Source organism: Nomia melanderi, chromosome 10 (genome assembly GCF_051020985.1).
Source record: "Nomia melanderi isolate GNS246 chromosome 10, iyNomMela1, whole genome shotgun sequence".
Classification (NCBI taxonomy): Eukaryota; Metazoa; Arthropoda; class Insecta; order Hymenoptera; family Halictidae; genus Nomia; species Nomia melanderi.
Window position 1 is genome coordinate 8,689,879 of NC_135008.1, and position 23,338 is coordinate 8,713,216.

Consider the following 23,338-nt stretch of genomic DNA (forward strand, 5'->3'; position numbering starts at 1 on the left):
TTCCCTTTATATGCATTTGCTTTCATAAATCTATTTAATTCTATTAAATATCAGTGATATTTATGTTAAAGCTCTTTTAAAAATCGCAATTCATCCTAACAGCTCATCCTATAAAATGTTGCAACTTCGTGTTACAATGTGATTTTTACGTAACACGGTTCAAGCCCCGAAGTGTAACATTATTGTACATTGCAATTCACTTGCAGTGATAAACTACGAAATATATCAAAGGTTATCTTGCTAATACGTAAATATACTAGCGTTCTCAATTACCATACTCTATCATTGTCATCCGCCAACCGAGTTCCGCCGAATGTTGAATAATGTTAATTTTAAAATAATTTTCAAGGATGCTGTTAGATTATATAGCTTCTTTATTTTTATGCGTGTCGATATTGAATTCTCACGAACAGGGCAAACATAAATGAAGGAAGATGTTATCGATAGTTCACGAAATCTGGTAAGTCCTTCGACCAGAATGAAAATCGCGGATTCCCTGCTATTTTACAAAATTCGGAGGGTACAGTTTAAAAAACAAAGGAGAACGAGCCGTTCACGGGTGTGCCGACGCGCCCCTCCCATGCGGATAGAGGAAAGACCGACGGGATTGATGAATCAAGGCAGGCCAAAGGGTTGAGAACAAACATCGTTAATTTGCACGCAGAATCCCGCTGGCTGAGGCCAAAAGGTCAACATTAACCGCGGTATGTATATGCTCGTCAAATACTCTGCATTGGACCGTGTAATCCAGATTCGCGGTACTTACTACCGGCGAAGTTTCGGTTGCTCGGTTGCTCCCTGCGCCCTTTCAGCCGACCTAATTGTCTAATTGGCAAATAAATCCCATTGTTTTCCGATGGCGCGATCGATATGTGCACCGCGGGAAACGCTTTTGTGCAACGCCGGTGAAAGCGGTTGCGGCATGGATCGAGCATTTTTTTCCTTTCTTTCGATTACCACCAGACGCCCAGTATCTGACACGGTGGGTGTCAACTACTTTATGTACCAATCTTCACTGGCACCCCCGTCCGTGACACAGGGTCACCCCTTGCAACCGCGACCACAAAAGATCGTCGAATCCTAAAGTGCCAGCGAGGCAGTCCACGTGTACACAGTTTGCCTGAACAGCTTCAGGAATATTCTTTCTTCAATAAAAAAATGAAATACCAGTAAATGTTTATTGATTATTGACTACTGTTTACTATCTGCTGCAAATATAGGTTTGTATAGATGGATACGTCTGTGTAACTGTTATTGTAAATGCAAATGTATTGGGTATAGTTTTCAAACTTATCATAAATGCAAAAAATTTGCAATTAATTTATTATATTTGTAAGATCGCAATCTAATGAACATTAATATGTTTCGATATTTCCATTTCTGTTGTCGCAATCATCGCTAGATGGCTACACGTGTTATGGGGTACTCAACAGTTGATTTTATAGTTTGCATAATGGCCCCTGAATTCTTAAGGGTAGGCAACCAGCCTAACGTATGCACACGAAGACAATATATTAACAGGGTTTCGTAAAAACAAGATAGTGTTACAAATATTTCAGAATGGATAACTTGTATTAGCTTGTAGGAAAATAATTTTGCGAAACGACGAATTTTATAAACCACATGTAAAAATATATATAAAACGAGAGAAGAAGTATCGAAACCCAAGCACACTATTTCCAATCAAAACTCATAAATAGGTCAATATTTATAGGGTACTTAGTTTTTTCATTATTTCTCTGATGGTAATTAGTTAGACATTTCTATTTTGTATTTTATTTTCAGTATTAAATAAATATAAATAACTTCAAAAGGAGGGTAAAATCAATAATGAAAACGTATTTATTTCACTTTGTTATAGTGAATGTCAGAATAAGAATATATCAATTTTAGTAAATTATATTTAATAAAATAATGCTATATTAAATTGTTAGTATATTGTTAGTACAATAATTATATTTATTGCAGTTTTGTTCCCTTGTACATGTCAATGCATCCTACTGTGTTCCGAAGTATTACGGGGCTGTTAAGGACTAAGCGGTGAGGCATACGTGAGTGGGGATGAAACAGTGGGATGGTGAACTGGAAAGAGACAGAGTTGAACGATTATCGGACAATAGTTTGTTAGTGAGGCTCACGTACTGTATTGTTCTCTGGAAATGTGGATTCAGCTTCACTCCGTGATCGTTCCTCCTCTACGTTTAAATCATTTCAATAGATACAACTGATATGTATCTAATGCGCACAATAATTAATTTTAATTGCATTAAGATTTTTTACATTTCAATTCATACGTTTTATTAATGAAAAACATTACAAATATTTATAATTTAAATTATCATCTGAATTAAAAAATGATTTAGACATTTGGTTCAAAGTTACATAGTACATTCATTAACTGAATTTAAAAATTTTTTATTTAACCATTAAGTAATTAAGAACTTATTTTTAAAATCGATAATCAATCTCAATTAGTTTACAGTCCAAGAATAGACATAATGTTAACATAAAATACTATACACAATTTTGCATTTTTATATGAATTAAAGCTCTAGTTTTTTATCCAATATGTCACGATATTTACATATTAGACTGTGGTTTGTGCATATGTATTCATTTCACGGAAATACTATATGTATGCATATATTTGTTTGTAGTTGAACATTTGTAATAAAATATATAAATTATCTGACACATATACATATTCACATTAACGTGCGTGGCTAAGAATAAAATAACAAATTACCATATGTTTCATAATAAGCAAATTATATGTCCAAGGCCTCAATGGTGTAATCATTAAAAAATAAAAGTATAAAGTGATATCATGATACATTAATGATCAATGATTAACCATTTATCCGTAATTTGTTCTATCTGCTTTGTAAGAATTGGATTCCTCAACCGTATTTTTAGTTCTAACTTTCCACTTGTTGGTTTCCTTCCATCCATTAACTGTAATTACAAAGAGTTTCTTTTAAGTCAAATATTATTTCAAAGTATAAATTTAATATATCAAATCTAATACTTACAGAAAATGAATCATGAAGTACACATTGAGTCTCTAATGGTTGCAATTTAACTGTTACTGTACCTAACAGACTATCGCTTCTAAAGAATCCACTGCAAAAGACACACAATCATATAGAATAGTGAGTATATACACATATATTATCAAAGCTGAAATTTGATAGAACAAGATATACGTTGTCACAGCTTGCTCGTGCAATGTAAAAAATTGATATCAGACAAACTATGATATATATATATAGCATTTCAATATATATGACAATTTTCTTTTTACTTCATAAATAGATAAAAATTTCAATACTCTTTTTATGTATCAGCCAACTAAAAAAAAGTAAACAAAAAACATAGAACCCAATAACCAACAATTCTTAAAAAACATAAACAATAGCACATGTTTTGGCATATAATTTAGAAGCTAAATGCTCTTCAGAACTATGATTTTCATACCTTGGATGAGTGCAACACAGGAGAGGATTCAGCGAGCATCTGCAAGCAACGTACTAGTCTATTTATTATTTTTAATATTATACTTTCAATTATATTTACTTAACCTTGATAAAATTAAATTTAATATTTAATGAATTATATTTTACAATGTACAATAAAATATTATTTATAAGCATTATTGTTGCTACTACAAAAAAAAAGTAGTTATTTTTTTGTAACCTTTAAAATTTATTATTTTCATCTAGAATATACTATGAAAACAAAATTTATCATAAATAAATATTAATTAAAACTCTTGTTAAATCACTGTTAGTAATTACCCTTTCGCCCAGACTTGGCATTTCAGTGCATGTCTTTTAAAAGCCCGTTGACATTGTCTTAATTTACGATCGATTATACCAGTTATGGGAAATACTGCTTGATACTCTGGATTGCACGTTCCTCTAACAGTAGGCGTTCTATCTGTCGGAGGATTATCTGATGGATAAGGAAATTCATATATGACATATGTGTCCTCCTTAGTAAAGTTTATTCCCCTTATTATTGAAATTTCTATATCATTATCACTTAAATCTGTACAACTCCTAAAACATAAACACCATAATGACTTTGAAGATAAAGTCAATGCTATTCTCGTTTCTATCACAAAATAAAATAATACTGACTGAACTATAGTGTAAGTTTTTATTTCATAATGGTGCTGTGGCGGTGGCAGTGCATCACGTTTTCTAACTCTCAACATATCCAAATCTCGTCTATAGCCCATGGCTAAACGTTCCCATTTATTATATCCAGGTATGTCTTGTAATTCTTTGGAATGATCTCTGGTACATAAGCACCACTACAAGAAATTACAGGAATATTTGTTATGATGTCAATTTAAAATGTATACTATGCTTTTGTTATACCTTCATTTGTTTTATTAATTGAGATTCTAGATTTTTATAAATCTCGTCATCAGTTCCTGTAGCTTCTTCCAAACACTGTTCCCTATTCACTAACTCAAAACTGTCATCAATTTGACCAATTGAACTATCTGCATCAAGTTCAATTTTTGCTGAAGGAGATATTGGTATTGTATTCATATCAACTGGTAACCCTGATTTACTTGCTTCAATCAGCGGATCTATTCCTTTTGCTTGTCTTAAATAATTACGTGCCAACTCTAAATCTCCATCCTTCTTTGCATTAAGAGCAGCTTGTTTTAGTTCATGCTGACGTTGTTGCAGTAAAGCTAACTGTTTATCAGCACGTGTCATTTTCTGAGTTTGCTTTTTTCCTGGCAGTAAAAGGAAGCATAACATTAATAAAACATTTTAATAATAAATATTCGTAATAAACAACATGAAAATTGTATTACATACCAGTTTGTTTTCTAGGAGGAACAACAGGACTTTTTGGACTTAATTCATTCTCAGATGATTCTGGATCAGCTACTTTTTGTGGTGATGGTTTAGGTTCTATTGCAGTTTTTTCCTCTTCTACTGCAGGTACAGTAGGTTGTGTAGGTGCGGAAAGCGGTGGAAAACCAGGTGGAACAGGCAGTTCATCGAGAGGTACAGGTTTCCCACGGGCATGTAACTTAAGAGCATCTTCAAACTGTTTGCATATACGTCCATATCTTCGAGCTTTAGAAGAATTTCCTTCTGTTTCCGCAGTTGTTTTTGATCTTCTATACACTTCAAGTCGCTCCTTTAATGCAAGTTCTAAATTTTCTAAACCAACCGGCTTTGCTTCTATTGTTTCAAAAATCATTAATGACATCAGTTACGTTTATTTAATCTATATGCCTTTAGAAGTATATTAACTGATAAAGTATACTATGCAAGAAGAAAGTCATAATTGTATTCCATAACTTACCTGTAGATGGTTGTTCTGTGGTTGCTTCACCTTGTATTTCATTTTCAGTTTTTGGAAATTCTGGCGCAGGAGCCACAGTATTTGTTCCAGGTGTATTTGGAGATGGTGGCATATCCGATAAGTCAACAGAGTCTCCTGCATTTACTGCTGCTATGACTATATCGAATTGTTTTGCTACATTTACACACTGAAGTGCTTCTTTTAAATTACCAGCCTTTTTCCATGCTACTGCTGCAATTTTATATTCCTGTTGCCTGCTTTTTAATAAATTTAAAGTTTCGTCGTCTAAAGACTTTGTTGGAACAGGTTCTGAAATGTTACTCTCTGGGGGTGATACTGTATCAACTTCAACTGGAGTATTACTATTCTCTGAAAAACATGCACATGGTATACAACATATATAACACTATTTTCAACAAAAAAGTTAGCAACTATACTTTAAGCAGTACCTTGTGAATCTTCTTTGGACTTTTCTAATACTTTTTCTGTCGATTCTGCAACAGCAGAGGGTGGTAATTGTGGTGGAATATCAGCTTCATCAATAGGTTTTCCTGATTGAGCATCAGTTAATAATTCTTTAAGCGTTTTAATGCCTCTAGTATATCTTCTTGCTCGACCTAGTTCATTTTCCTTTTTTGCTTTTCTCTCAGCAGTTTGATAAAGTGTTAACCTTTCTTCTAATAGTTTTATTACACTTTCTACAGGTGTACAATCTACCTTTAATTCAGAATGTTGTGCGCCTTCTGTTACTGAATTTTCTTCCATTGGTGAAATTTTCTCAGATGACTCATTGCCTGTGATCATCCTAAGTTCACTCTAATGTAATATAAAATTTCTAAAATTATTTCAGATATAACTAGTTATGTAATTAATACGAAAATAAAGAATGTACATATGTTATAATTTTTACCAATAGTTCTGGATCATCATCCCCATCAGAAACTTCTTCATCAGGATCTTTCATACTCGCTGCTATCATTTCATCCAAATTTACATTAGGAAGTGGTTTTCGAGGTGCTAGAAAAAATATTTAAATAAACCATGTAGCCGTAGGTATTACAGTTTAACAAATATACGTAATGTACAATAAATACCTTTATGTCTAAGTTTTTGATTATCATCACTAGCTGTCAATGCTGCTAATTCAGCTTCTAAATCATCGTCATCGTCATCATGCTCCATCATATTATTACTTAAATCATCAAAAGTTTCTGGCACTTCAAAAATCCCATACTTTAAAAGAAATAACGTATTTAATAAAAAACTAATTGATAAAAGTAAGGTTATAAATATGTCTAAGATAATACCTGTGCAAGACTACCAGCAGGCCGTGTCTGGCGTTTTGATTTCTCTTTCTTTCCAAACATATTATTTCACGAAATTTACACTATCACTAAACAATTAATAAAATATTAAGAATATTAGTAACGCATTACGAGTTCAAAGCATATCTCACTGCAATGCATTCTACCAATATGAGTCACCGTTGGATATTGATAAGTATATACCTACATAACACTTGATATTCACATATCCTCTGAAGTATGTAAAAATATTAATATGAAATAAGCTGTGTATAGGTATATAAATCAAATTACTTTAAAATAAGAACGTTACTCTCCATATGTTATCAAGAATAAAAAAAATTTGTTAGATATAACAAACATCATACCAAACAATTTGTTTATATTCCTTTACATTAATTAAAAATTTCTCCTTTCTTAGTTTATGAGTTTCAAACGCATTAATTATATTATATCATAATTATTTAAAAGAAAATCATCTTTAAGATCATCCTTTTTAATTTTTAATGTATACAATAACATGTATGTATGCTCGAAAAATAATTTATTGTATTTTATCAAATGCATTGAAATATTCTTTTATGGTACAATGAATAGTATAAAAAAGGTTCTTTTCAATATTGGTGAACAAATATATGTATAACATTACAAAGGTAATGTATTTATAATATGTCCATTGAAGTCGCTGAAAATTAGAAATTATTTTTAACGTAAAATTCAAAATAAATTTGAAAGCCGAATTTAAATAAAGCATTACAGAAAATTCAAATATATCACTAAATATCGTGCAAAATGAACTGCCATCTGGAGTTAAACACCAGTTTTTTGTCATCTGTAGTAAACTTCTCACCGAATAGTCATATGATCGTCACGGGAAAGGGCGAGTCCGATTTCGATTTTGACGGATCTGTGTTTCGTGTGGTGTAGTTGTAAAATTCTAACGAACGATCTTCCAAAATGAAGGGTTGTATGTTCAATATTGATGGGGGATACTTGGAAGGTCTTTGTCGTGGATTTAAATGTGGAATTCTTCAGCAGAGTGACTACCTCAATCTTGTACAATGCGAGACCCTTGAAGGTACATTACATTCGACAATTATACTTTTCTTTTGACATTTCCAATTATTTTCAATCGAATTATTTATTTATACAGATTTGAAATTGCATTTGGCGGGTACTGACTATGGTACCTTCTTGGCTAATGAACCATCACCATTGTCAGTCAGTGTAATTGATGACAAATTGAGAGAAAAACTTGTTCTAGAATTTCAACACATGCGTAACCATTCTGTTGAGCCACTGTCGCAGTTTTTAGATTTCATTACCTACAGTTACATGATTGATAACATTATTTTATTAATCACTGGCACTTTGCATCAAAGACCAATTTCTGAACTGATCCCTAAATGTCATCCTCTTGGCAGTTTTGAACAAATGGAAGCTATTCATGTAGCAACTACACCTGCTGAATTATACAGTGCAGTCTTGGTGGATACTCCTTTGGGTATGGTCCAAAAATATTTATTTATTTCTAAATTTCTTTTGAAAAAAGTTTAAATATAATGTTACTTTATTATACCCATAATGTTTCTACAGCTCCGTTTTTTGTGGATTGTATTTCTGAACAAGATTTAGATGAAATGAACATTGAAATAATCAGAAATACTTTATATAAAGCTTACTTGGAAGCATTTTATAAATTCTGTAAAAAAATTGGTGGAACAACTGCAGATACTATGTGTGAAATACTTGCGGTACAAAATCTAATACTATTAAAATATTTGGTTTGATTTTAAAGATAACGCATTAAAAATAATTTATGTTTGTAGTTTGAAGCGGACAGGCGAGCAATTATTATAACTATCAATTCATTTGGAACTGAATTGGGTAAAGATGATAGGGCAAAATTATATCCACGCTGTGGAAAATTAAATCCTGATGGATTAGCAGCATTGGCAAGAGCTGATGATTATGAACAAGTTAAAGCAGTGGCAGAATATTATGCTGTACGTATACCTTAAATAATGTACTTTTTTATAAGATAACATTCACATATCTATACAAAAGAATACATTCATTCTTCTTTCGCAGGAGTACAGTGCTTTGTTCGAAGGTGCTGGAAACAATCCTGGTGACAAGACTTTAGAAGATAAGTTCTTTGAACATGAGGTAAATTTGATATTATTAAGAAATATTATTACTATATAATAAAGAATATCATCATAACTTATTAATTTTATTATTATAGGTTTGTTTAAATGTTCATGCCTTCCTTCAACAATTTCACTTTGGAGTATTCTACAGTTACCTTAAACTAAAAGAACAAGAATGTCGCAATATTGTATGGATAGCAGAATGCGTAGCACAGAAGCATAGAGCTAAGATAGACAATTACATTCCAATCTTTTAATGTTCTCTAATATTTTGTTGTATCAATTATTTGTTCAGGTATACAATAATACACAAGAAAGGTGACTCTTTCTCCTTTTTATTTCTCAATCATGAGTAATTGAAAAATTCTGCACAGTATTTCTGATTGTCAAAAAGGGGAAACTGCCAAATACATGCAACATATAAATATTTAATTCATAATTAAATAAATAAGGCAATTATATGTCTAGCCAAACTGAAAGAATGGTATTAAAAGAATTATCATTTAGCACTGTTATTATCATATATAACAAGAGTTTATATCATATAGTTGTATATAATGTATTTTATTGTAGACCAGTATATCTGTTGTGTCTTATATTATCTGATGTTATAATTACTAATTCCACTGTAATATAAAACGATATTATAATACATTCCATAAGATTGGAAAAATCAATTTGAATGATGTCTTACACGTGAGATTTGTTCATTCGTTAATAATTGTATTAAAAAAAAGTAAAATATTTTGTTGTGTATGTGGAAATTAAAAATACTTGTACAGACAACCACCATTGAACAAGGTTTTGCTTTAACATAATTACAGAACCACGACAGAACTATTGTAAAATGTTCAAATTTTATGATATTGAGTGGACTGTTCATTAAATAAATCCTCACCTTTCATATAACGAAGTTATTGTGTTGTATTCAGACAATATGCCAATGTTTCTATTATTATATTATAAATTTGTTTCACTTTACTTTTTTCTGTCTACTCTTATATATATAATTAATATTAAATATTAAATATTTAATACTTTTGGAAAATTCTGTAACTTTTATTTCATGACAGTTTATACTTGATCAATTATAAAAGTTACTAATAAATAACATATATTTGATCACTGCTTAATCACTGATTGACAAAGTGCTGTTTTTTTTTGTTTGTCTTCTGGAACATATTACCCATGTTTATATTGATTTTTAATTCTGTATAATATTACAGTTATTATGTAACGAACTTGATGATTTAATACGTAAATTAAATTTTTGTATAATATTCTACGCAATAAACGAAAAGACTAAGTATTTGAAAAATGTTCATAATACTTAAATATCTAAAAACTAAATATTTTGTATGTACCGTAAAAAGTTAAAATAAATGATTATTATTATTATTAAATATATAAACACACATGCAAAATTATAAAATTTTATAATCTAAATTATTTCGAAATAATTTATAGTGTCGAACTACAAAAAATGAGTATAATTTTTATAATGTATGAAATGTATCTAAAGTCTGCATTGTTTATGCTTATGAACAAGATTCTGTATAAAAATCTTAATATATTTATTCTAGAGCAGCCTTTAAATTCATAAATAATTGAATATTATTTAATGCACTTCTTTACTATTGGAAAATACAATATTTTAATTCAATAAGTTTTAAAATATAAAATCCTAACGAAAAATATTTGACATATGTATATCTACACATCCCCTTTTTTAAACAAATTTTTTTGTAACATAGATACACGCATTACATGTGTATATAGAAGTACATCTAAATACACAAATATATTATTATTTATCTTATGAAAATATAAAAAACATTAATATAATAATTATTAATGTAACTTTAAATTCTTTCACCAACAATTAAAATTTTATAATACCATTACTGTAATAAAAGTGAAAATATTTTCGAATTATCGAAAATAAACTTCCGGTATTTTTCGTTAGGATGTTTTCCAAATTTATTATATAAAAATAAAACACTGCTTATCTTCTACAAATTCGTTCATTTTCACATTGCATTTTTTCACCATCCGATTCTCGACTTCTCGCGGGATGTGTTTCTTCATTCATAGAGTTCGCATTAACACCTGGTGGTGGTGGAACGTTATTCACATGTTTCATGTTTGTATTATTAACTAGATTCGGAGGTTGGTAAGTTGCTAAACTTTTTAATCCAATTACTTCTGGATTTTCTTTCCAAAATCGGTCTGCAATGATGTCGTCTACTAGTGGAACCACTACTGGTTTTAATCGACCAGTTCCATCAGGTACTAATTTTCTTATAAGTGTGGTACCCTTTCGGAAAAGTGGAGGTTCATTATTATAATTTATACCAAATTCTTGAAAAAGCAATTCATTTTTGTGTGATGCTAATGTACCCCTAAGTTTTTCTTCTGCCTAAAAGTTATTAAAACAAGATTTAAAACTTTCTCTTAGTTTTGTGCATGCCTCATAAGTATATTATAAAACCTAAAGAATATGAATTTACCTGACTTGGAGTAAGTTTCGCTTTTAATACGAGATTCCAGAAACAAGTATTATATAAATTATTCACATGAACATCCGCTTGCCTCCAAGCTAAATAATCCCTTAGATTTTTATCAGTTGGATATAATATAACACGTGCGTCAAAGGAGGGTGGATAATATAATTCTTTGCCTCGAAAAAACCGAGGCCAATGGTAAACATATGCCGATGTAAACAGGGAGTTTACATTTGACATTAATTTAAAAACTGAAATAGAATAAAGTAAAATGTATTAAACATATAATATGAATGAAATGAATACAACAGTAGATTCTATTTGAACTTCATGCATACTCTATAGTTTTATTGTTTATGTTGATCATTTCAAATATGTAATGTTACAAGCTATTTTCTAATCTGTACATACCTCTTCTTTTGTAATGTTGTGTGTCTTTTCGAAAAACGAACGAATATTCGTCACTTTGACCGAAACCTAAAATGATTTCTTTGAAATCTTCCATAACCGTAATAGCCGCTCGATTCATCAATTCCAAGGCGGCTATATCGTTTGGTTTGGTAAATTGATGAGCATCGCAAAATTTTGAAAAATTTCTCCCATCTATTCTAACCACAATCCAACAATTTGGCAAACAACAGTCATCACGTTCGAATTCTTTTACATATTCAAATTTACTTTTAGCCATCGTTGTCAAACTTATGTGCCGGCTTATGACCACTTGTTTGACCAAGCTAATGATTTTCAGGAAGTTACTCTGCTTCATTCGTCTTTACTGTCAGAAAATACAAACGTTCTCTGAAACTGGCGAGTGTTGAAATCCCTTCGTAATTGAGGGTCACTATAGCTTGAGATGCATGAATTTTATTGCCAAAACAGAATTCTTTATTTTAATAATATTATAAAATTCTTTATTATACAACAAAGAATTTTTTTATACATATATTTTCAGGTACCCACGTGTACTTTTATTGGTTATGTAGATTCATATTGTTATTATATACAATAACATATGAATAAAATAAAAACTTGTACTGTTTTTAATAAGGTAAAATAATATCTAAGTTTAAAAAAGTAGTTATAATTTTTTACTAAAACATACTTTTTGTCAAGTTATTTTTCCTAAAATACGATACATCTAACTTGCGTAAACACGAATATTCTTATAAGATAAATACATTGACATTAAGTTCCAATTGAAACAGAGTTGGTAACCACTGTAACACAATGGATTTACACAAACGGTACGTGCATTTTCCAATAACGGATTTGTCGATATTGGAATTATTAGATACAGCATTTAAGGATGAACCATTTTCATTATTACACCGTTTAATTAAATATTATATCGACGAAGTAAACAAGGATACTTTGGATATAAAAAAATTGAAAACGTTTCGTACGATTTTATGTTACGAATATCAACTCCTATTTAATTCTGAAAGAAAATATGCAAGGACAGTATCAAATGAACTATGTTTCAACAAAATAAAAAATGTTTTATATTTGAGAAAACAATTCCAGAGTTTTACAGATTTATCGATTTTATATGATATTATAGTTTTATATACAGTGCTCTTTTGCAATTTACAATGTCTTGAACAACATCTAATGAATTTTCAAAAATCATTTTTATTAATCTCATTGGATAATGAAGACAGATCATGTTATATGAAAATACTGGAATGCTTTTTGGACTCATTGCAATTAAAACAATTGCTAAAAAATAATACAGAGTCACATTTAGTGGAAAATTTTTATTTGTATTATCAGAAAGATATACAAGTATGGCTAGAAATAAAAAGTAATAGAGAATGGCAATCTTTTGCTTCAATATTCCCAAAATTAATGAATACTTTTGGACCTGATAAAATTGTACCCGCTGTATTAGATTTTATTTTAAATAAAATGGATGATGTACAAGATTTACTTAGTGTACTAAGTATTATCATTGATGCATGTCTTTCTGAAAAGTTCAAAAATACAAGTTCAATATACCACAAGTTATGTTATACTGAAAACTTATGGTTAGTAATGATAAAAAGTTTAAAATCTCCTGTACAACAATACCGTAAACAAGGATTATTTATAATGAAACGAATAACAGATTTCATTAGCACTTTAAATGAAAATGCATTAAATTTGGAAAAAATTAAAACTGTACCATTTATATGTAAACAGTCAATTAAAACACAAATATTAATAAGTGATATTAGGCAAAAATTCTTTTTGGTACTAGAAGCTTTAGAAGAAAAGCAATATCATTTAATTGCACCAGCTTTAACACATATACCAAATTTAGTGAAAGGGAGTAAGGAACATGCATTGTGCAATGAGTGCTTCAGTACTACATGGTTGCTATTAATTTTTGAAAGAATGTTAAAGCATGAAAATAATGCTATAGTAAAGCAAGGAATACTTTATGTTTGTCGATTTCATGAAGTTTTATATGATTATCAATTTTTAAAGTTATTTATACACGTGTTAAATAATACGTTCTTATATGAATGTCAATTGTACCAAAAGGAACCAGAAATACTATATGAAATCACAACATTACTTGTACATATAAGAGAAAAAACAGTTGAATTTATATCTAAATTCCTAAAAGCAATAAGCGAGGAAATATGGGCTCCTATTCCGCTATTTTATATGATGTTAATTTTAAGAATAGTTACTAATAAAACTGCAAATTCTTGGGGAGAGAATGACTTAATTGCAATTAAATCTTTTGTACAGAAGAATTTACATGCGCATTCACGCATTTTAAGAGTTGCATCACAAATTGAACTCATAAGGACTGTTCCACTTTCTTTAGAGAGAATACATGATTTGAAAATTTTAATAAATATGTTATTGGAATTTCCTTCTAATGAAGCTCTTGTAAGAGGTTCATTTTCATGGAATATTATAACAAAATACTTAAAAATTGCAGTAACAGAAACAGAAGTATTAAGTTTTATTAAAAGTTTATGTGACGAACACTTACATCATGATACATGTATAAAAATGAATCCTGCAAAGTTTGCCCTTACTATTTTTATCTTGTACGATGCAGAGTTAATACTACATAAAAAAATATGTTTAGCAGAACAAATACTAAATTATTGGTTATCATTACTCAAAGATTGTAATGTAAGGCCTTATATCAATTTTGAACATATTCTTTACATCATAGAAGTTATGTCACATTTGCTTAATTTAAGTGCAAAGGAAAATAAAAGAATCATACAGTTACTCTCTCTGTATATTAACAATGCTTTACAATTTTTATTAAAAAATAATAAAAATATACCATTTAAATGTAATTACGAAGAAGTAAAAAAATGTATGACTGTAATTGTTTTATTTCTCAATAATGGAGATTTGATTCTGTCAAAAACAGAAATCTTGAATTATGTTGAAAAATTTAAATATGATAGTGCACAAATTCTCAAAAACATAGAACAGTTTACAAATATGCATTACATGTATGCATTACATATTTTATATTATACTCAAAACATATTAAATATAGATGCTACAGAATTTTATGGACAATCTTTGATAAATAAATGTCATACTTATATATCTGGTAATAAGGAAGATCAAATGGATTCGAAGGGAAAAATAGTCTCGCATTGCTATTTGTTATTAGCGAAACTTACAAATCAATTCTTATCGAAAAGAGAAGTAAAATTATGGCCAGAAAATATTGATTGGTTTAAACATATTTTATACATTTATGAAATGGGAGGAAATGAAATCATCCCAGAAGTAGCAGTGACCTTAAAAATAATTGTTGATAAAAGAGGAATAAATGATTCTGAAAACATATCAAATTTAGAATCTATTTTTACTATAATTTGGAAATCTACCTTGTTAAGTTCAAAAAATAAGTTGTACTTTTTATCAATAAAAAATCTTCTTGGAGTTATTATAAATAGCAATTTTCTGGTACTTCCGAATGCTATAAATCTTCTGAATCATGTAAGATATTAAAGTATTAGTCTCAAAAATGTAACATCTGTTACCTGATAATTATTTCATTAATTTTTAGTTTCTCAGTCAGCTACTTGAAGAAAGTAACAAAGTGCCAAAATTAAAGGCAATTTTATTGAATGAAATGAAGCTATTAAATGTATACTGCTTAAGGAATTTACAAGAACCATTATTACTGTGTCTTCTTCATGGATATGCACTTCGAAAGGACAAGCAAATAGAAAATCAAACATGCTCATATATTATAAAACATTATGAAAGTCTTTATCCACAACATATTTCAGTGATGTAAGTAGTTTCATTGTATCATTGTTTCATTTTAATTTCTAATTACTAAAATTTTCAATTTTATTAATAGAGATCATAATAATGACGCTAGTATCAGAGCACTTTCTGTTATACTATTGCACAAAATAATTACTACAGATGTTGAATTTATACCTGCATTTCTTCCAATCGTTTTACAGAAGTTAGAAGAGTATAAAAATAAACGATATTTTAATAATTCTTATGCACATAAGATGAAACATCGAATCATGCAAACCTTATTAATATTACAGCCTGTTCTGAATGAGGTAATAAGATATATAATTAACAAAATTGTAAATGAATTCCAATTAATAAAATTAATTTTTTGCAGATAGATACAACAACTGTAGTAGATCTACTGTGTAAACTAATGATTTTGGAAAGCAACCAACACAGTGTGCGATTAATGCAAGAATGGTTACTAATTAAAATATTTGTGGAGAATGAGAATCTTCGTCATAAATTATGGAAATTTTTTGAAGAGGTATTTAAAAAACTTGTTACTCAAGATTAAGATATGTAAAGCATATTTAAAATATTTGTACAGGCTATTACAACACGTCCAGGATGTACTAGTTCGATAGCATGTATATTTTATCATGTTGCAAAGTTACTTTCCAACAGTGATCAACGTACTTTTATTTCGATGGGAATACCATACATCGCGCATTGCTGCTTAGGACAGCAATATAATATGCGACTTTATAATGAAGTATGTTATACAAAGCATGCATGAAAGTTAATTAAATATAATTATGATAAATAATTTAAAATAGCTAACTATTCGTATTTCACATGTATAAAATAATACTATTAATATTTATGTTTAACATAGGTGATTTTTATACAACTGTTTAATATATTAGAAAGCTTAAACTGTGATAATATTACTAATGAGTATAGAGGATTATACAAAGCTATAGTAGAGCATTTTAAAGATGAAAATGCAATAAAAAGTTTAACTAAAATTCAAGATGATTTTTACCTTTCCACGTTTCATGCTTCAGACGACTATAGTCTGCAGGTAACATTGTTTAATTTAATAACAGTTTAAATTATAAGAATTTATAAAAATATAAATAACATTATCCTTTTTCTTATGTTTATAGACAATATATTTTGAATTACCTCGATTAACTGATATGGATCCAAATGAATGGATTTGTCCAGATGTATTTAAACAACTGAACTTTACACAAACTCAAAATCATCCTCTTCAGATGCTTAATTTAAACTCATCATTATCAGAAATTAAAACATCGTTATACATCATGAAATCCACAAGTATGTATCAATTATAATACATATTACAGAATATGTCTACATTTATATTATAAATAATCAAAAAATATTAATCTTTAAAACACAGCTGATTTTTCTATAAAACATTCTGAAATGAATATTGAAGAACTAAGTAATGTTCAGAAGAAAATTGACCCCTCTGTATCTGCAAATTTATTACATAATGACATTTTTCCAACAATCAGGGAATCTATTTCTCAGAAGAGAATATTATCTGATGATGAAGGTATTATAATTGTAGCATGTCTCATTGATAGTACTCCAAATTTGGGAGGACTTGCACGTACTTGTGAGATTTTCAGAGCGAAAGAACTAGTTATTGCTAATTTAAGTCTAATAAAAAATAAAGACTTTCAAAATCTCAGTGTAACAGCCGAAAATTGGATAAATATTACAGAGGTATTTGTTAACTTTTTACATATTTTCATGTTTTATATTAGGTGTTAGGAGAAGGTTGCTAACTTTTTTCTGAAACTTCGTTTATCAGCATAAAATTTATAGAGAAAGTCATGTTGATTGAAATAGTTTGTTACATTAAATATCAAACCGTCCATGTCATGAATCTGTTATTGAAAAATAATGTAAATTTATATTTTTTTATGCTGTTAAACACTAAGGTCCAGTTCTAACATCTAATGTAAGAAAATCATTAATAATTAATTTTTTATAATTTTATATTTTAGGTGAAGCCTCATGAATTGAACAAATACCTTTTGGAAAAAAGGAACATGGGATGGTCATTAGTAGGTGTAGAACAAACAGTTAATAGTACAAACTTATTAAATATGAAATTTAAGAAAAAATCAATTCTTGTTTTAGGGTAAGTAAATAAAAGAGATTAAAAAATTTCCCATTTTGTGATACATATGAATTCTTTTTTTAGAAACGAAAAGAATGGAATTCCTGCCAACTTGATACCTTTGTTCGATACTTGTATAGAAATACCTCAAGTTGGAGTAATTCGTTCATTAAATGTTCATGTTAGTGGAGCTATATGTATATGGCAATATGCAATGCAACATGTATTCTGTCTATGAATACTTATGAATAATATCCTACTTTTTAGTACTATAATACAAAATATTAATAAAAACATACATGAGAATTATGTAAAAATTTATAAAACTGAAATAAAAGAATGATGTAACAAAATAATATTAATATTTATTTTTAAAAATTTGAGTTTTTTTATGTTCATATATTTATGAGAGCATCTATAACTTATACAAATATTATATCTACATAAATGAAATACAATACATGTTTAAACATCGTATCCAACAATGTGTCTCTTTCCAATACATTCACCGATAAAGAACCAACATAGGACTTCAATGGTAACTAAAGTATTTAACCAGGCTTCGCGTACTGTAACTTCTTTGTATTTTCCACTTTTAGCAGATTGCACTAGATTTTGGATACCATTTTTAATGGCTGGAATATCAGAAATCTTTGGTGGTGCCAATTCTACTTTGCCATAATATGCCATTTTTTGGAGAACAGGCTTCGACAGTGTAACAGTAGCTGTAATAAATGCAGAGACATAAAGCTGATATCCTTCATCTAAATTGATTATACAAATAATTAATTAAAAATAAATATGCAATGCACTATTATTATTACTATTATATTTTTATCTGAGAATTTGAATAAATATTCTTCTTGATAAAATTGAAATTGATGTTATATAATAATCGATTATAACTAATTGTGATGGATGTGGTATTGAGAGACAAATATTGTTAATGAACTATTGAAAAAAATTAAATATGTACCTTTGCATAATTCCACTACTTTATTCATTTTTGATGCCATTTTCGATTCTTGAAACTTCAACCCTTTCAAGAGGACAGCCTATGTCGAACAATTGTCCAGTGCTTGCCGAAACTCTCTTTTGTAAAAGCTAATCCTCCATCTAGTGGAGACTTTCTAAAATACAATAGAAATTTTCTTATTCATAGGTTGTACACAGCGGATACATTAAACATAATCATTTATAATTTTTCAAACATTTCTCTGTTTTTATTGAAAAAATTAAATCCATTTTATCGCATAAGATATTGTATTTCAATTATAAAAACAAGTATATATAAATTAATGTTTGTAATAGGATATCAACTGTATTATGCGATATGAATATACTTTATAATTATAAAATTGTAAAAATAGAAATAAATTATCCGAAATTTTTGACGGCATTGCAAAGAAATTTATGTTATTAAAGTTAAAAAGGAAATTAATACATAATTAAAATTTTTTAAAAATGGACACCTAATATGGCGGTATCTTCTATACACAATGTGAAATGTTTATAACCTCCTACGATATTTTGGCAGCGAAATTTGTATCAAGCAATATTATTAATATTTACTAAAGTACGTGTTCATATAAGTCAGGACAGGGGTGAAACAATTATGATTTCAATAAAATTTTACTTATATATCAAAAATATAAGGTTAAATAATTTCGTACTTAAACATGTGCGAATGAATGTTCCAATGAATTGTTTCAATAAACAATGTACACATTATAATTTTCCACAATTGAACATGGTTAACAACTTCTCTACGACAAGAATAGTATTAAAAAGTAAAGATCGAGGTACGGATAAGAAGAAACCACGAATTGTGGACATTAGCCCCAGTGAATTGGAAGAGGTTGTGAATGTAGAACGCATGAAGTCAGAATTTGATAAAGTGATTGAAGATTATAAAGATACCTTGGTAAAAAATGTAGGTGTTCGTTCTAGTATAGGTGCTATTGAAGAATTACCTATAATATATGAAGGAAAAGAATATGAGCTTCAAGAACTGGCAGAAATTAGTCGAAAACCTAAACTGGTAGTAATTGATGTATCTGTTTTTCCTCAAATAGTTCCAAGCATTATGGATGTTCTATTAAAGTCTAACATGAATTTAAATCCACAACAAGAGGGTACTGTACTTTATTTACCAATACCTAAGTAAGTATGTCATATATTGATCATGCATTTATAGATCTATTGTAAAGTACTGACTTTGTTTTATAATTCAATAGAGTTACTAAGGAACATAGGGAAAAGTTAGCAAAAACTGCAAAAGCATATTTTATGAAGTCTAAGGATAAATTTACTGATGTACGGAACAAATATATAAAAAAAGTAAAAGGAAAAGAGAATGCTTCTTCGGAGTTAATTTTTAGAGTAGAAACTTATATAAGCAATTTAAGTCGTGAGTATATTAGTAATGCAGAAAAGTTATTGGAAGCAAAGCAGAAAGAACTACGAGGAGAATCATAATAATCATTCTTGTAGTATTGCATATAATTTATATTAAAATTGGATTACATATATATATGAACTATGCATATGGATTTGTATATTATTAAATTAATTCTATTTCAATAACTCTTTCTCTTTATATAAAATTTAATTTTTATCTTTTTTCACTTTGTTTTACCTAAGACTTTTGTGAAATTGATTATTTCAAATCTAGATTTAGCTATATTTGTCGATTAAGTATTATTTCTAACATATTGTAGAAGAGCATTGCATAGGGTTCGAGAAGCAGTTTCTAAAATCTCTTTTTTATGAAAACCTATACTCAGTCGTAAATAATTCTGACAAGTTTCTCTGTATGAAAATCTTACTCCTGGTATAGCTGATATTTTATGCTCTGTTTGACACCATTTAATAAAATTATTACCATCCATTCCTATAGAAAATAATATTTATCATGGTTATGAAAAAATTATACTTGGTAATGTACATTGTACATGCCTGATGGAAGATGAATCCATACAAAGTAACCACCTTCTGGTTGTTGGAAAAAACAGCATGTTGGTAAATAGCGCTTTAATGTATCACATACAGTTTTCAATCGTTCCTGTGAAGCAATATATATTTATAAAAATTTTCAAAATTTATGATTCATAATTTTTATCATCTTGTTTCCTATTATTCTTATTTTAAATACTTTTTAATATTTCTTTTATTTTTAAAGTATATTTAATTAAACTACTATAATATGCAAGAGTTTTTGATATACTCAAATATTTTTGATTTAGCGATGCAGTTTGGAAGATCACTGCAGTTAATTCATTCAGAAATGATTCGCTTTTCATTATGAAACTTACCATATAAATCTGAACTAGTTTATCAAGATATTCATCTTCAATTCTCAGATGCAGCAAACTTGCCACAACACCCGACATATAATTATTAACAGCACCACCACTGCGTAAAATCCCTCTAAAGATTTTTAAGTTTATGAAAAATATCCAGCGAAATATCTTAATATGCTATCTTTATACAAAATCCGTTTAAGTTTTACCATTTTTAATTGAAAAAGTGAAATTGTTAAATTTAAAATATGAAAATATAGAATTGAAAAGGCTGAGAAACCAAAAACATAAAGTTCAAGATGTAAAATTAAAGTTAGAAAAAGGAAGTATAAATTTGTAAATTGAAATTACTGAATCGTGAAATTGTGTAACTGCACTTACGATGATCTAAGGATTTTTACTAATCGTGGAGGACCTTCCATCCAACCGCAACGAATTGCTGGCGAAAGAATCTTCGAAAATGATCCATTCGATATGACATTGCCACCCTTGTATTCGGAATCCATTGGATCATCATAATAGTATAGTCGGTGCGGTGGGGGACCATTTCCATAATAAAGTAAATTGTAAACGTCGTCGCAGGCAACCAACACAGAATAATTACGTGCTATTTCGACTAATCTCTTGCAACTTTCTATTGTGAATTAACAATCCCAATATATAATTTATAGATTATTAATTATACGATAGATTAATAAAAACATAATTGATGGTTCACCTGGGGGCAACGTGCTACCAGTCGGATTATGGAAAGTAGGAATAGTGTAAAACATAGCCCAAAATATCTTCTCCTCCGTGTGAAGAAATTCGCCACTGATTTTCTCTTTGGCGACTATTTTTTCGAAAGCGTCTAAATCAACCATATCATTTTTCATCGGTACTAATACAATAAAAAATAAATGTTTGTTAATTACGCCATTTTTGTTCTTTCGTTTTCTGTATGTGAATTTATTCCGAAAAATGATTTAAATTAAGATTAAAACCGTGTCACTGTTTTCTCGTATGTGTAGATACGCACCTGTTACTATTTTCATTAATGGAAATTGTTTGAAACTATCTAAAGCAATCATATAAGTGACTTCTTCCACGAAAATTACTCCATTAGGTGATAGAACGGTGTTCAACAAAAGTTGAAGGCCGTGTGTAGCACCGCAAGTCAAAATCAAATTTTCCATTTTTACTGGATCGCAGTATCGCCTGGTCAAAAACAATGCTAATTCATGCCGATATTCCCATAAACCTGCAGTGGGGCCATATTGAAAAAGATAGTACATTCCTTCTTTGCGTTCTTCCTCCTAAAAGGAAGTATGTTTCCAATGTATTAAAAATTCGGTCGAATAAGAAGTGCCTATTTAAACCTTCCGCTCTATATCAAATACAATGAATATTTTGGAATAAAACTAAATATGCTGTACTTATAATTACAGTGTATATATCATATTCCAACTTCTTACGAATCTTTCGTTTTATATTTCAATGAATTATCGTAATGTGTTCAGGTTTCTGGTATAAATATTTCTAATCTTACGATCATTTCCATATTTTTCAATAAAGTGACATAAATTTGGAAAATTCACAATGGAACATGAATTCGTTATTTTTACCAGTCTATGATTCGTCGCTTTTTCTATCATTTTTGGTAGATTTTGAAGTAGGTCAGGACCGGGAGCACCAACTGATAAGTTTATGGTAGCATTACTGTAAACATTAAATATGGAATCTCCATCGAAAAGGTGTCTCAAATACGGATCATCTATTGTCTCCATCTTATGTTTACTTCTGTAACAAATAACTGAAAAATTCTTATCGTAATCTTCGTCTACAATCAGCGGACAATTAATCGCAATATAATTCGTTGTCGAAAAACTTGTATGCGTTACGAAAATAAGTTGCAGCTAAAGAATCATACATTTTAACGTTATATTGATGTCGATTAAAATATAAAAATTGTTCGTTACAGCATTAATTGCAATCTATTTGCAATGACACAAATTCACTGATTAAATTTATGGACGTTCACTACGCTTGACGGCCTGCGTGCAACTAACGATAACAGCTGGAAAAGTTGTAATGAAACTTCGTTGAGTGACTGATGCTATTCCGTATACTTGTAGAATACATATATGTGTTACGTAACCATCTGTTACCTCGTGAACTTTAACACGACTGCCACGGTGGTCACCGATGACCGAAGCTTTCAAATTACTCGAAAACAATTATAATTCGTAACATAACTAGCGTCAAATGAAAATGTTTAATAACGAAAATAAGTAGATTATAGTGTGACCTAATAATCATGTACCAAATAATTGATAATTATTCCTTTTTATTTTTTCTATAAAAGAAG

At 29.2% G+C, this 23,338-nt stretch overlaps 7 protein-coding genes across 15 annotated transcripts; 3 read left to right on the forward strand and 4 right to left on the reverse strand.

Moving 5' to 3' along the window:
- Positions 1 to 2,315: 2,315 nt before the first annotated feature.
- l(2)gd1 (lethal (2) giant discs 1) lies at positions 2,316 to 6,876 on the reverse strand. 3 transcript variants are annotated; one of them, XM_031982895.2, is made up of 12 exons: positions 6,645 to 6,876; positions 6,432 to 6,570; positions 6,248 to 6,354; positions 5,787 to 6,153; positions 5,338 to 5,706; positions 4,842 to 5,213; positions 4,386 to 4,756; positions 4,143 to 4,318; positions 3,798 to 4,061; positions 3,478 to 3,516; positions 3,033 to 3,123; positions 2,326 to 2,955 (listed from the first exon to the last, which is right to left on the reverse strand). In XM_031982895.2, exons 1-12 carry the CDS (start codon positions 6,702 to 6,704, stop codon positions 2,836 to 2,838), a joined length of 2,475 nt encoding a protein of 824 aa, XP_031838755.2. In that variant the 5' UTR covers positions 6,705 to 6,876; the 3' UTR covers positions 2,326 to 2,835. The 3 variants fall into 3 exon arrangements, with proteins under 3 accessions (XP_031838757.2, XP_031838755.2, XP_031838756.2); XM_031982896.2 differs by lacking the exon at positions 3,478 to 3,516 and having other exon boundaries at positions 2,328 to 2,955; positions 6,645 to 6,873; XM_031982897.2 differs by lacking the exons at positions 6,432 to 6,570; positions 6,645 to 6,876 and having other exon boundaries at positions 2,316 to 2,955; positions 5,787 to 6,172.
- A 592-nt stretch (positions 6,877 to 7,468) lies between these two features.
- Positions 7,469 to 9,707, forward strand: VhaAC39-1 (V-type proton ATPase subunit VhaAC39-1). The gene is made up of 6 exons (XM_031982898.2): positions 7,469 to 7,719; positions 7,795 to 8,145; positions 8,238 to 8,395; positions 8,471 to 8,647; positions 8,733 to 8,810; positions 8,890 to 9,707. The coding sequence occupies exons 1-6, from the start codon at positions 7,599 to 7,601 to the stop codon at positions 9,049 to 9,051; spliced, it is 1,047 nt and encodes a 348-aa protein (XP_031838758.1). The 5' UTR covers positions 7,469 to 7,598; the 3' UTR covers positions 9,052 to 9,707.
- Positions 9,343 to 12,068, reverse strand: THG (tRNA-histidine guanylyltransferase). The gene is made up of 3 exons (XM_031982800.2): positions 11,710 to 12,068; positions 11,305 to 11,549; positions 9,343 to 11,213 (listed from the first exon to the last, which is right to left on the reverse strand). The coding sequence occupies exons 1-3, from the start codon at positions 12,062 to 12,064 to the stop codon at positions 10,800 to 10,802; spliced, it is 1,014 nt and encodes a 337-aa protein (XP_031838660.1). The 5' UTR covers positions 12,065 to 12,068; the 3' UTR covers positions 9,343 to 10,799.
- Positions 12,069 to 12,525: 457 nt separating this feature from the next.
- On the forward strand, positions 12,526 to 18,063 carry LOC116429639 (tRNA (guanosine(18)-2'-O)-methyltransferase TARBP1). Its single transcript, XM_031982794.2, has 10 exons — positions 12,526 to 15,267; positions 15,338 to 15,567; positions 15,638 to 15,854; positions 15,920 to 16,072; positions 16,136 to 16,300; positions 16,424 to 16,612; positions 16,698 to 16,872; positions 16,958 to 17,289; positions 17,574 to 17,710; positions 17,774 to 18,063. The coding sequence occupies exons 1-10, from the start codon at positions 12,526 to 12,528 to the stop codon at positions 17,925 to 17,927; spliced, it is 4,494 nt and encodes a 1,497-aa protein (XP_031838654.2). The 3' UTR covers positions 17,928 to 18,063.
- Positions 18,035 to 18,816, reverse strand: LOC116429643 (ATP synthase F(0) complex subunit g, mitochondrial). Its single transcript, XM_031982803.2, has 2 exons — positions 18,666 to 18,816; positions 18,035 to 18,414 (listed from the first exon to the last, which is right to left on the reverse strand). Exons 1-2 carry the CDS (start codon positions 18,703 to 18,705, stop codon positions 18,155 to 18,157), a joined length of 300 nt encoding a protein of 99 aa, XP_031838663.1. The 5' UTR covers positions 18,706 to 18,816; the 3' UTR covers positions 18,035 to 18,154.
- On the reverse strand, positions 18,676 to 23,131 carry LOC116429640 (2-aminoadipate transaminase). 6 transcript variants are annotated; one of them, XM_076371645.1, is made up of 8 exons: positions 22,950 to 23,130; positions 22,596 to 22,770; positions 22,010 to 22,286; positions 21,710 to 21,871; positions 21,373 to 21,625; positions 21,004 to 21,118; positions 20,648 to 20,753; positions 18,676 to 18,819 (listed from the first exon to the last, which is right to left on the reverse strand). In XM_076371645.1, the coding sequence occupies exons 1-8, from the start codon at positions 22,952 to 22,954 to the stop codon at positions 18,806 to 18,808; spliced, it is 1,107 nt and encodes a 368-aa protein (XP_076227760.1). In that variant the 5' UTR covers positions 22,955 to 23,130; the 3' UTR covers positions 18,676 to 18,805. The 6 variants fall into 6 exon arrangements, with proteins under 6 accessions (XP_076227760.1, XP_031838655.2, XP_031838659.2 ...); XM_031982795.2 differs by lacking the exon at positions 18,676 to 18,819 and adding an exon at positions 20,217 to 20,582 and having other exon boundaries at positions 22,950 to 23,131; XM_031982799.2 differs by lacking the exon at positions 18,676 to 18,819 and adding an exon at positions 20,217 to 20,582 and having other exon boundaries at positions 22,596 to 22,783; positions 22,950 to 23,131.
- Positions 18,875 to 20,233, forward strand: mRRF1 (mitochondrial ribosome recycling factor 1). 2 transcript variants are annotated; one of them, XM_076371647.1, is made up of 3 exons: positions 18,875 to 19,622; positions 19,765 to 19,852; positions 19,927 to 20,233. In XM_076371647.1, the coding sequence occupies exons 2-3, from the start codon at positions 19,776 to 19,778 to the stop codon at positions 20,165 to 20,167; spliced, it is 318 nt and encodes a 105-aa protein (XP_076227762.1). In that variant the 5' UTR covers positions 18,875 to 19,622; positions 19,765 to 19,775; the 3' UTR covers positions 20,168 to 20,233. The 2 variants fall into 2 exon arrangements, with proteins under 2 accessions (XP_076227762.1, XP_031838661.1); XM_031982801.2 differs by having other exon boundaries at positions 19,067 to 19,852.
- Positions 23,132 to 23,338: the final 207 nt, after the last annotated feature.